Raw genomic sequence first — 13,050 nt, 5'->3', positions numbered from 1 at the left:
GGCAGACAATCTTCCACTCCTGGGCTCCAAGCCAAATGGGAAGCAGGAAGAATCCTCGCTGTAACATCATTTCTGGTTCTACCCGGAGGTGATATCACAACACTCTAGAAATTCCTCTATGGTTTTTACCGTAGAGATTTAGAATTTCCTGGAGTGTTGTGATGTCAGTTCTGGGCACTCGACCAGAAGTCACGTTGTGATGCTGTACTCTGTCACTTCCCATGTCCCCTACTCAAAGTACTCGGCTGGCAACTCTAAGTATTCAAGAGGTCTGGCTTCAAATGTAATACTGCAGTTTTTCTTATTCCCTCCCACCAAGAACCAGTGGTGTATAATGGTTAAAGTGTTAGACTGGGATCTGGAAGACCCGGGTCCAAATCCCTGCTCTGCCATGAAAATATCTGGGTGATCTTAGGTTGGTTACCCTCTCACATCCTAACCTACTGTGATGGACACGTGGCTGTCCAGCCCCTGAATGTGAAACAGCCAATCAGCAGTGAGAACCTCGGGTCGATTGGAATGCTGCTGTTATAGCTAAGCTGATTGGATTGCCGCTGTCCTCTTACCTTTTATTGTTGTTAGGAATTCAGTGGGAAAACATTTACCAGATCTTGGCAAAAGGAGGACCCATGACCTTTGGATGGGCATGTTGGATGATTCTACTTGACTCCATCGTCTATTTTTTAGTCGGATGGTATTTCAGCAATATTATTCCTGGTAAGACCAGAGAGTCACTCCTCTCTCTCATCCCTCCTTTTTTCCCCTTAGTATCTGGTTAAGTAGATTTTCCTTCCATTTTTCTAGAATTGATTTAAGGTGAGGGGGATTAATTAAATGCTTGTGCAAAATGCAAAAGGCACTAGCAGTGTCACCCTTAGCAGAGTTACACCCTCCTAAGCCTATTGGCTTCAATACACTTAGAAGAGTGCAACTCTGCTTAGGATTGCACCGTGCATCTGCTAACTGGCTCCATTATGTTATGCTGCTTTCACTCACTCTTGGAAGTTGAGCCATATAAAAATGTGTGGAATGGAGGATGCAGTATTCCTTAGCATTAGTATAAGGAAGGACAGCGGCACCTGTAAGATGGACAAAGCACCTATCTCTGAACCCAAATGATTTAGGAGCAATATATCATTGTAGATTTGTTTTTCTGTTCTGCAGTATGGTTCCTGTCTTATACTTTTCTCCTGACATAAACAGGCTAGCACACATTCTTTTGACCATCCAGAAAGAACATTCCGCTTACAAGCATCATTTACCCCATTGCTTTGTCTCACTACCACATTTCAACCAATAGCCAAACAACTCTGCTCTCCTCTCCCCCCAATTTTGAGGTGTGACATAGTTTAGAGATCTGGGGTGTCAAACACTTGGCCCGTGGGCTGGATTCAGCCCCTTGAGAGCTCTTATCAGGCCCGTGAGCCAGCCGAGGCAGCCCCCTGCCCCCCACTCTCGATCTGGGCTGGAGAGGCATGGCCTGGTCCAACCAAGGGACATTTATGTCATATCTGTCCCTCGTAACAAATGAGTTCGACACCCTGTTATAGGTGATGCTGTATGACTTCCTTCACCTGCCTCTATTGCATTGCTCTGAATGGAATGTGTAATCCAGTGTGAGTTCAGTTATTCATTCCCATCTCCATTCTAGTGCACATTGGACCATGTGCGTCCTTTTGGGGACAAATTAGTTAGACTCTTGATTGTCTGTGTCTTATTCCTGCCTTCACAACCCCTTGCCACTTGCCATGAATTTCGATACAGATGGCGTCCTGCAAAATGACTTCTGATGGAGGACAGCAGGGACAAGAGCTATGTATTGTTACAAATAATATGGTGGTGGAAAGTGTCATCAAGTCACAGCCAACTTATGGTGACCCCTCATTGGGTTTTCAGAGCAAGAGATGAACAGAGGTGGTTTTCCGTTGCCTATGTCTGCGTAGCAACCCTGGACCTCCTTGTTGGTTTCCCATCCAAGTATAAACCAGGGCCAACACCGCTTAGCTTCAGAGACTTGACGAGATCAGGCTAGCCTGGGTCATCCAGGTTAAGGCATAAATAATATACGTACTGTACATTTATCTGAAAGCATCCAGGCTCAGTATTTGTTTAAGCTATAACTAAAAAAGCATAGGAGAGCTTTGACTCTTGCGAGAGGATCTGCTCTACCCTCAGCAGTACTGGAGGGAAAATTTAGGAAGTGGCCAAGAGCACATTGGGAGTGCCCGTGAGGTGCAGGAGAGATCGAAAATATAAACCATGTCCTTCTAAGGTGCAGCTATTACAAGGGTATTTGGCACAACTTGATTCACCCTCTTATTAATTTAATGGAGCCTGGCTTGGAGGAAGATGAAATGAAATTTCTACTTTGGGACGGGGACGCTTGTTGTCTCTCTCAAGCCAGATTCTGCTCTGCGGCAATTAAGATTCATATGAGAAAGACTAATAAGGTTAACATTGAGATTGGTTAATTTTAACTGGTAATTTATTGGTTTTAACTGTTTCTTAAATTCCAATGTTTTTAAACAAGAGAGATCTTACTCTTTTATAGGTTGTAATTGGATGAGTTGTGCTGGCTATTGCTGTAAATACATTCATTCATTCATATCTGAAAGCATCAACACAGATATTTGATTCCATTCTTGTATCTGACTTCCAGGAAGGTTTGGGTTGAGAAGGCCATGGCATTTCCGCTTTACACTAACTTACTGGAATAATATGTTTGGTGTCAGAAGCAAAAAGCAGTTTTTCCTTAATCCTGCTCTGTTTTGTGAATGAAAACTTTCAAGGAATAGGTATGTGGGGTATTCGTTGGCATTCCTTTCTTTTGCTATATGACATACTGGTTTTTGGACACATCTGCATCTGTGGCTACTTCTGCATTCATAACGTGATGCTAGTAGGGCTGTTGATTCTGTAAAAACCGAAGTGGAAAAATACCAAATAAATGCAAATTCGGTAAATTTCTGGTTTGGGTTTACCAAGTCCACAAAATCCGGGAGGTTGGCAAAGCCGAATTTGCCATTCCTGAAAATCCAGCTTTTTTAGTAACGTCTTTCCACCGCTCCTGCGGGGGCATTTTTGCAGGTAGAGGTCCCAAACTTTCAGGGTAGCAGGAAGGGACTCTCCTTGCAAGAACCCCCAAGTTTGGTAAAGATTGGTTTGGGGGTCCAAAGTTATGGGGTCTGGAAGGAGATGCCCCCTTTCTCCATAGGAATGAATATAAACAGATTTCTATTCATTCCTATGGAGAAAGGGGGGCAACCCCTTCAAGACCCCATAACTTCGGACCCCCTACCCAATCTTAACAAAACTTGAGGGTTCTTGCAAGGAGAGTCCCTTCCTGCTACCCTGAAAGTTTGGGACCTCTACCTGCAAAAATGCCCCCCAGGAGCTTTGCATACAAAAAAGCCCATTCTGCAGTTTCATGGGAGAATTCTAATTATCTGTGACTTAGTTCTCAGGCTGGGGGAGAAAACAGAAAACCACAATGTAATTTTAAATGAAAAAAAAAGGCCAATTAAACCCAAACCCGAATTTTCCCAAATTCTTTTCCCCAACAGCCCTATATGCTAGGAGGGAAAATCTTTATGGTTTTGTTAACTTAAAAATGAACTGTTTGTATGTTTTTCAATGCAATGTCTGTAATTATGTCTGACTAATTATAGTCACACTGTAAACTAATTTTACATTCTAAATTCACGTTCCCTCTATTCGCGGTGCCGCAGCACCATTTCCAGGCCCTCTATATTCTTTTGAAACACCTTTGTTGGATTTTTCATTTCATGTTATCATGAGAAACAGAATTATGGAAATAAGGAGATAAATCAGTGCCCCTCCCCAGTTTCTGGTACTTGAAGGTGTTTCTCTGCGTGGATTAACCTCTATAGCCATTTGTGCATGGCTGTTTCCTCGCAGTCACCCTGCTGACTGCTTTGGGGCTTTGCTTTGATTATGCTTACATTTTCCAACCTTCAGAGGTTGCCTTGCTCTCCCCGTGCATTTCTGCATGCTCCCCCCACATTTTCTGGATGCTGGCTAAACACTAAAAAGTATTTCCTTTCGTCCAACCTGAATCTATTGCTGATCAGCTTCACTGGATGCCCTAGAGTTCTAGTATTTGGGGAGTGGGAGAAAAAATTCTCTCTGTCCACTCTCTCTATCCCATGCATAATTTTATAAACCTCTGTCATGTCCCTCCCTTACTCATCTGTTTCCTAAACTGAAAACTCCCAGACTCTTCAGATTTATAGGAAATTAACATTGATGGTGTAGCATGCTCATTGTCTTGTATCTACTTGCTCTTGGGTGTTTCAGTTTCCAGTGTTGCACTGGTGGAGTCTGTTGGCAAGAAACCCAAGTGCATCACTCACTGAAGTTCTTATAACCTTCTTGCAGGGAAAGGAGGGTGGTGACTAAGATTAAAACAAAAGCTTGATTTTATTAGATCGCAATAGTGTGCACAATAGAGCACGGAGAGTTTGCTCCGCCCTCTTTTGGGGTATTTTCCCGCAAAGTGTACCGGAGTATTTAAATCTGTTAATCTTCCCCCAGTATAGGAGAACCTATACGATGGCCCGATTGAATGCTCTGCCGTCACTTGAGTTGAAGGGCAGATTTAGTAAAGTTCCATTTTCCAATAGGATTTGCCCTTGTGGGTCTGGCAGTATAGGTAAAATAAGTCACTTATTTTTTCATTGTCTGTTATTTGAGGTTAATAGAGCCTGGTTGAGTCATTTGATAATGGAAAGGCGGCACTCACCCTTCCTGATTTTTTTAATAACAAATAAATCAGAGATGGTAAAGATTGCAAAATTTATATATATATATAGAGAGAGTCTGCCTGTTTTAAAGGATAAGGAGAATATGTTAAATATTAAATATTTTGGCCATTGTGCTCTAGTGTGGTCCTGCTTAAGACTTATTGGTAATTCGAGCTGAATCATTAAAGAATAACCTTCTTTCATTTAGAGTTCACACTGTTTATTATAAAAACTTATGCGACCTAGTCTAAGCCAAGTGGCAGAGGCCAAAGGACTCCAACATGCTACGGAGTAAATCTGAAAGCTAAGGCTTTCTGTGTGCTCCTCTGACTGATGATAGCTGATATTCTGGGCTAGTACTATGTTCTTACAAGGAAACACTTCATTACTCAAAGAGTAATTAAATTGTGGGATTCACTGCTTTAGTGGACATAGTGAATGGCCACTAGCACAGATGCCTTTTAAAAAGGGGTTGAAGAAGCAGCAGCATTGGTTTTTATATGCTGACTTTCTCTACCACTTAAGGAAGAATCAAACCAGCTTACGATCACCTTCCCTTCCCCTCCCCACAACAAACACCCTGTGAGGTAGTTGGGGATGAGAGAGTGTGACTAGGCCTTATTTAGCCAGCTGGCTTCATGTGTAGGAGTGGGGAAACAAATCCAGTTCACTAGATTAGCGTCTGCTGCTCATATGTAGGAGTGGGGAATCAAACCTGGTTCTCCAGATTAGAGTCCACTGCTCCAAACCACCACTCTTAACCACCACGCTGGCTCCAGATCCATGGAGAGGGCCATCAATGGCTTTTAGTCATGGTGACTAAAGGGAACCTCCATACCCACCAGCAATCAACCCCTAAATACCAGTTCTAGGAGATTTCGTTATGCCATTGGTTGGCCAGATCAGGTGGTTGGCTTCTGTGTGATACATGATTTCGGGCTAGAGGGACCACTGGTCTGATTCAGCATGGCTGTTCTTTTGTCCTTACAAGGGATTGCCCTTGGCTTGTAACGTGGGTTAAGGGTAACATACAGTTCAACTCCTAAAGCAGCAGCCACATCACATGGGCTGTGCTACTCCCTCTTCTTCCTTCTGGTGGTTGGCAAACCCTTTAGGTGGGGGTGGCTGTATGGAGGGACCATATGCACACTCTTGCAGTCTTCAGCAGAGGAGTGTGTGAATCTCTGGCTGAGATTTACAACCTGGCATAGTTAAAGTAAATGCTGCTTCTAAAGGAAGAATTCAGTTTTATTCAAAAGAATTCTGACAACTGCTCCAGATTTATGTATTTTCTGCAAAGCCAATCTAGTAACTGGTGAAAAACAATGAATGATGTCCAGGATGGATTTTCTTCCAGGCTTGTTGGCTGGACTTCTTGTGTTTCGTGCACAGAAACAGAGCTAGCTTGGCCCGTCAGTTAAGCTTGCCCCAGAGGGAGTCCAGAGACCCAGAACACAACAGAGGAGCAAGAAAACAAAGTAGTAACCTAATTATATGGCCTTGTGTAGATTAGAAACTGCCTTTCACATTCCAATAAATATTATCGTTGTGGCCCAGGTGCAGAAGCGTCTGAGTACGGCAAGAATGTCCAGCTTCACAGAAATGAAAAAAAGGGCAAAAGAAAGAAATTAGAATATTGTTCAAAGATGAGTATGTTGGCTGAGGGCCAAAAGAGATTCATATGTATGGGAAACTTGTAATCACTATTTTAAATTAGAATTTGTTAAGATAAAAGGTAGCAATGATGAACTAAGAGGTTTTTTTTTTAACATATTTTAAGAAGACATTTCAAGTGTAGATAACCTTGTATGATGTTTGAAGTTATAAGGTAATGAGTTAGCCAAGACTTTACACCCTTATCAGTTAGCTATTGTTAGGAGATGATGTTAAAATCCTGTATATACAAGAGACTGAATCGATTGAGAAGTTCTTCTCAGAAGGGTCTCCTTGCTTGTGACCTGCTTGTTTTTGGAGTAAGAAACTTATAGACTCATGTAACTGCTCTAGAGAGCCAGCGTGGTGTAGTGGTTAAGAGTGGTGGTTTGGAGCAATGGACTCTGACCTGGAGAACCGGGTTTGATTCCCCACTCCTCCACATGAGCTGCGGAGGCTAATCTGGTGAACTGGATTTGTTTTCCCACTCCTACACATGAAGCCAGCTGGGTGACCTTGGGCAAGTCATTCTCTCTCAGCCTCCCCTACCTCACAGGGTGTCTGCTGTGGGGAGGGGAAGGGAAGGTGATTGTAAGCTGGTTTGATTCTCCCTTAAGTGGCAGAGAAAGTAGGCACATGAAAACCAACTCTTCTTCTTCTTCTTCTCCTTTAATTATCTATGTAACAATGATGGACGGTATACTTCTCTGTTGATTTAGTCAATGTTAAGAATGCAATACAGGTTGAGTATCCCTTATCCGGACTGCTTGGGACCAGAAGTGGTCTATATTTTGGATCATTCTGTATTTTGGAATATTTGCATATACATAATGAGATATCTTGGGGATGGGACCCAAGTCTAAATACGAAATTCATGTAAGTTTTATATATGTTTTAGATACACTTTATACACATAGCCTGAATGTAATTTTAAACTATATTTTTAATAATTTTGTGAACATTGAACCATTAGAAAGCAAAGGTGTGCCTATCTCACCAGAATACCTGTATCAGCTGCTAAACAAGAGCAACAACAAATAAACTAACAATGGCAGGCTTTTAGTCTCCACCTAGTCTCCACCTGTGTTTTATTTTTTTAGGTGAGAGGAAACATTGAAAGCAGTTGAGGGACCAGGAAGTGGTCAGGAGTCAGGAAAGTCTGGATGGCACCAATCTGCCTGCATGCTGGCTCAAAAGTAGGGTTGCCAACCACCAGGTATTAGCTGGAGATCTCCTGCTGTTACAACTGATCTCCAGCCAATAATGATCAGTTCACCTGGAGAAAATGGCTGCTTTGGCAATTGAACTCTATGGCATTGAACTCCCTCCCCTCCCCAAACCCCACCCTCCTCAGGCTCCGCCCCAACAGGTGTTACGGGGAATGCTGGGGTCTCCAACTTTTAATGGGGGAATTAGTCAGTTTGGAGACAAATTTAGAGCACTAACGAGAGGCTTTAGCAAGGTCTATTCCTGTGTCTACGTAAGGTGAGCAAAACCAGTAACGAACAAATGGCTAAAGAGACTGAATGCAGTCAAAAAAGGATGTACTTTATTTAGGGGGAAAGGGGGCACAAATCATACAAGCGCAATTGCACGCAATATTCACACACCCACACAAGAGTTCTAAAAGGGATAGCAGTAAAGAGAGTCATAGTCACCTTTCCTGCAGAGCGAGGTTCCAGAATAGCAGCTGCACGAGGGAAGGGGAAAAAGGACTACACGCCAGGTGTAGGACTCACATCTTGTGTTCTGGATCCAAAATGAGAAGCAGAGAGAGACATGTGCCAGGTCCCTCTGTTTTATAGTCAAATTCTGCCCTCCAGGGCAGACTGACTCACAGGGCATGGGAGCAGTGGGGCACAAAGGTAACGTTGTTTTAAAATTGGAGAAAGATTGAGTGGTGAAAAGGTGTGTGCCAGGGTGATAGGAATATGAGAGGATTATTGATGACTGTCAATCCCTCAGTGATTGTGTTATTGACATCTGGAAAGAACTGGGAGCAGGGAGGGGAAGGAGAAGATGGAATTAGCCTGCCCTGAGAAGGAATGTAAGGTGTGGAAGGGGAAAACGCTATTGTTCTGAGCCTAAAGTCATCAAGCAGATCTTGATATGCCGGCCCTGTCTTTGGTTATGCAAAGGTGTCCAGGAAGGCAGCTGTTCCAGGGGCGAGTTTCTGGCAGGGAGGCTCAGGAGCAGGTTTTGGAGTTCTCTGTTCTGCTGTGCATTCAGATCCAAGATGGAGTTCAGGCCCCCTTCCCTTCTCTGGGTCCAGGTGCTGTGTGCCATTTGCAGGTCCCTGCTGGCTCCGCACAGCGATGTCCGGTGGGGTGTCTGGGGTGCTCCTGTGTCTTGGAGTGTGGTACTGTCTCTCTCCATGCCTCCCCTGCCATTCAGCAACGGTCCCAATGTACAGACACGAGAGTCCAAGGGTGTCCATACTACAGGGGGTATAGAAGGGTATCGTTACACAGGGACCTGGCAGCCTTACTCAAAAGGTCCAGTTTTCAGATCAGTCTGGATATCAGATGTCCGGATAAGGGATATTCAGCCTGTAGTTGTGTTTTAATAAAAGTTTACAATGAAGTAGAGATTCTCCAATAGTATTATTTGTGTACTGCACCTTTAATGAACATGAAGTGTTTACTGAGGAGTACCTCTGGCTAAGAATTAAATGATCCAAAATTGAGTAACTAACTCGATGCCGTTGCTTCTTAAGTGCATGCCTGTATCTGAATCAGGCCTGACCTGAGTCACCCAGAACAGTCTGATGTGACTTCATAACATTTGCTGCATGGTGTAGTGGTTAAAAGCAGTGGTTTGGAGCTGTGGACTCTGATCTGGAGAACTGGGTTTGATTCTCCACTCCTCCACATGAGTGGCGGAGGCTAATCTGGTGAACTGGGTTGGTTCCCCCATTCCTCCATATGAAGCCTGCTGGGTGACCTTGGGCTAGTCACAGCTCTCTCAGCCCCACCTACTTCACAAGGTGGGGAAGGGAAGGTGATTGTGAGCCTAGGGTTGCCAGGTCCCTCTTCGCCATCAGCGGCCATTTTCTCCAGGTGAACTGATCTCTATCGGCTGGAGATCAATTGTAATAGCAGGAGATCTCCAGCCACCACATGGAGGTTGGCAACACTGTATAAGCCAGTTTGATTCTTCCTTAAGTGGTAGAGAAAGTCAGCATATAAAAACCAGCTCTTCTCCTCCTCCTCCTCCTCCTCCTCTGCAATTCTCTTCCTTGAACTCACATTTAATAACACACACTTGGAGGACTTTCTCTACCTGTGCTCCACTTCCTACAATCAATTTTCTCATTTTCTTGTTTCTGTATTAGGCTTCTTACCTGTTCCCTATATGTTCTTCTGCTTAAATATATATATATAATTAAAATGTCTGTGGACAAAGCAACACATGCTGCCCACCTCCACTCTTGTGTGATATGATTTCTTTGTAATAAGGCAAAACTCAATCTTCCTTGCAGTGGCTCCCTCATTTATACGACAGGTCAAGGGTGACAGCCATCTGTCTGGTGCCTTTTATGTTTTCATTGCTTTACCGGCATGCAGCAGAATTCAAAAGCCTCCAGGGATCTGCTCCCAGCATGTAAAAATCCACATGTTAAATGACAGCTTGGTTGATAGAGTCAGACTCTGATGCAGAAGAGTATCGTTTCTCGAAACAATTGGTTCGTCTTCTATATCCCCTTTCCTTCAGCATTGCTTTATTGCTTGGGATATGTCTACTCCCAAGTTTCCGTATCGCCTTGAGTGTCTTCAGATAGACTGTGCCATTTATAAATATTATAAATGAAACTAATAAACTCCTCTTCTGGCAGGAAGCAATAAAGGTCTTTGCCGTTTAAGTGACAGCAGGATCAGAAGGCTCCCCCTTTTTAATATCAGTTCTGCATTATGCAGAAGAAAGACTAAGGCAGTTTCTGGTAGCAACTGTTAAGTTATTAACAATGCAGCCCTGAGCAGAATTACACCCTTTTTAGCCCCTTGACTTCAGTAGGCTTAAACTCTGCTTAGAACTGGACTGTTAGTCTGCTAAATTAAAAGGTGAAAGGTTATAAAGGCAACGGGGAGAGGGGTCATGCCCTGCTATCCACTGCAAAGTAAAAACAGGGAATGAAAGTAATTCCTTCAAAAAAAGCCTATCTAGCCTCCCTAGGATCACGCAGTTATATCCCAGAAGATGCTCCATCCCTTAAAAAGCCTCTTCAGCAGAGGGAGAGAGGATGAAAATTTGCCCTGGTCCACCAACACATTCTGCTTTATAAAGATCCGATTAAAAAATAATAATGAGATGGATTTGGGCAACACGCATTTACATTGGAACCATCTTCCAAACGATGAAATAAACTCTAATTAAATATAAAACAATTGACAAACTTGTAAATATTATGTTATGTGTGTTAAGTGCCGTCAAGTTGCTTCCAACTCATGGTGACCCTATGAATCAATGTCCTCCAAACAATCTTAACAACCTTGCTCAGATCTTGCAAATTGAGGGCTGTGGCTTCCTTTATAGAGTCAATCCATCTCTTGTTGGGTCTTCCTCTTTTTCTGCTGCCTTCAAATTTTCCTAGCATGACTGTCTTTTCCAGTGACTCTTGTCTTCTCATAATGTGTCCAAAGTATGACAGCCTCAGTTTAGTCATTTTAGCTTCTAGGGTCAATTCAGGCTTAATGTGATCTATAGCCCACTGATTTCATTTTTTTGGCAGTCCACGGTATCCGTAACACTCTCCTCCAACATCACATTTCAAAGGAAGAAAATATTATATCTTTCCTTTAAAGATACTTCCCTTCTAAGAAAAATATGGTACATTTATTTATTTAGAATATTTCTGTGCCACCTCTTCATAGTCTGCTCGAGGTGGCTTACAATTAAAAACACAAGCACTATATATAAAAAACTACCTATAAACCAGAATCAGACAATTAAAAAGCTGTTAAGAGAAAAACCCTGATTCACAGCCCATTCCTGAGCCTAGAGTAATGTATTTAAGCCATACATACCAGTCAGCCTTTTCTTGAAAGCCTTTGGAAGGTTCTCATTCTCTGGGCTTACTGTGGCTGTATTTATACTGTTTCAGGCTCATTAAGAGTGTTAATTTTACCATCAGGAGGGATATCTTTCTCCCCACTTTCAGATAACATGAGCAGTGCAATAATGTCTTAGTTGCAGCTGTTCAGGTTATTAGCTTCTCCCCATGACCAAATATGGGCTTCCTTTCTGTTATTTTGCTTAAAGTATAAACAATCATTTCTGAGTTCCATGATCACTCCATATACTCAATTTTCATACCATTCTCATCTTCAGTACAATATGCATTAAATGAGACTATTTATAAATCTACAATACGATATATAACTATATAAATCATAAAACACAATTATTGCTCACATTGTAACATGTAATCATCTGGTCAGTAGGAAACATAGCCTTCAGCAAGGTTATAGAAAGCAAGAAGCTTACTGCACTTATAGCCTTGAGGTCTTTGAGTAGACCTTCTCAAGGATAGCAGGACCTTTCTGCTCTTGATATATGAGCAGCTGACAGCTGGCAGCTGAATCAGGAAGGATAATTTCAGATACACCTTTCTGGCAGATAGTGAAGAATGACTCTGTTCCTTCAAGGACAAGACCAGGGTAAGTTAGTTAGCTCTTGAAAGAATTCAGACCTTGAGAGAATTCAGTCAGCCTGTTCTAAGGATATTTGCATTTTGCAAGCTGTTGCCAGGCTTTTCATTACACAAACCTCTGCAGTTTGTGGTTCAGTTTGTATGTTGTGTTCAAGCTCTACATGGAATTAATTCTGCACATGTACACACAATACCATAATTATGTCAGAGACCGTGACACCCTTTCCTTGTACATTTGCAGGATTCATTCCTGCAAAATATTTAACATGTTACAGAAATTCAAAAACATAACTTTGTTACATTTATTAAGCTGTAGAGTCTTTCAATTTTCTTGAGTTTTTCATTCAGCAATTGTCCATTTGTTCATTAGCACATAGTCCACAAGCAAATCTTCTTCTTCTTTTTCAAAATCAAAGTTCAAGACATCATGTTGATGTTAGTATGATGATTCTTCTTTATTGTTGCAAATATCTTCGTTGCTTTGGCACAAGCACTTTAGATGTCATCATTTCATTAGAAGTCACCTCAATGGTTGAGTTGACTATATTATCGTCTTCGATGTTCATTTGAGAAATTTATTATTTCCTCTTTGTTCTCTATGTTCAGGAATACATGAACCTGAAAAAACCTCTTAAAACTAATAAATTCATTAGTGTATCTTAGAATAAGTATACCAAAACCATGTTAGGTTGATCTCTATGTCATATATTTCATTTAATATAAAACACTTTCATTCATTACGTTCATAGGACTCCGGAGAGCCGGTGCCAGTAACATCAGACAGTGCTGGCCTTGATAGACCGATGCTGTGACTAGGGTCGCTTATGCATGGGAGTTTTACCTGGGGTTCGTTGCTTGCTGGATCCATACTTTCCTGTTGGGAGTCTATGCACCAGTAGTCTCCAAGCTCAAATCAGGAAGTGTTTGAATCCCTGCCCCTTAAAATGCTGCTTTGTAATTGGCTGTAGTGAGAGAAAAGTTCCC

General features: G+C 42.3%; 1 protein-coding gene across 1 annotated transcript in view; it reads left to right on the top strand.

Moving 5' to 3' along the window:
- Positions 1–13,050, top strand: part of ABCA13 (ATP binding cassette subfamily A member 13) — a 271,361-nt gene that overhangs the window by 33,437 nt on the left and 224,874 nt on the right. The window contains 2 exon segments of the mRNA XM_056857874.1: positions 583–717; positions 2,660–2,770. Of these exon segments, the coding sequence (XP_056713852.1) occupies positions 583–717; positions 2,660–2,770 (246 nt within the window).

This window comes from Euleptes europaea, chromosome 11, assembly GCF_029931775.1.
Source record: "Euleptes europaea isolate rEulEur1 chromosome 11, rEulEur1.hap1, whole genome shotgun sequence".
Classification (NCBI taxonomy): Eukaryota; Metazoa; Chordata; class Lepidosauria; order Squamata; family Sphaerodactylidae; genus Euleptes; species Euleptes europaea.
This window is presented reverse-complemented; position numbering and strand designations above follow the sequence as displayed.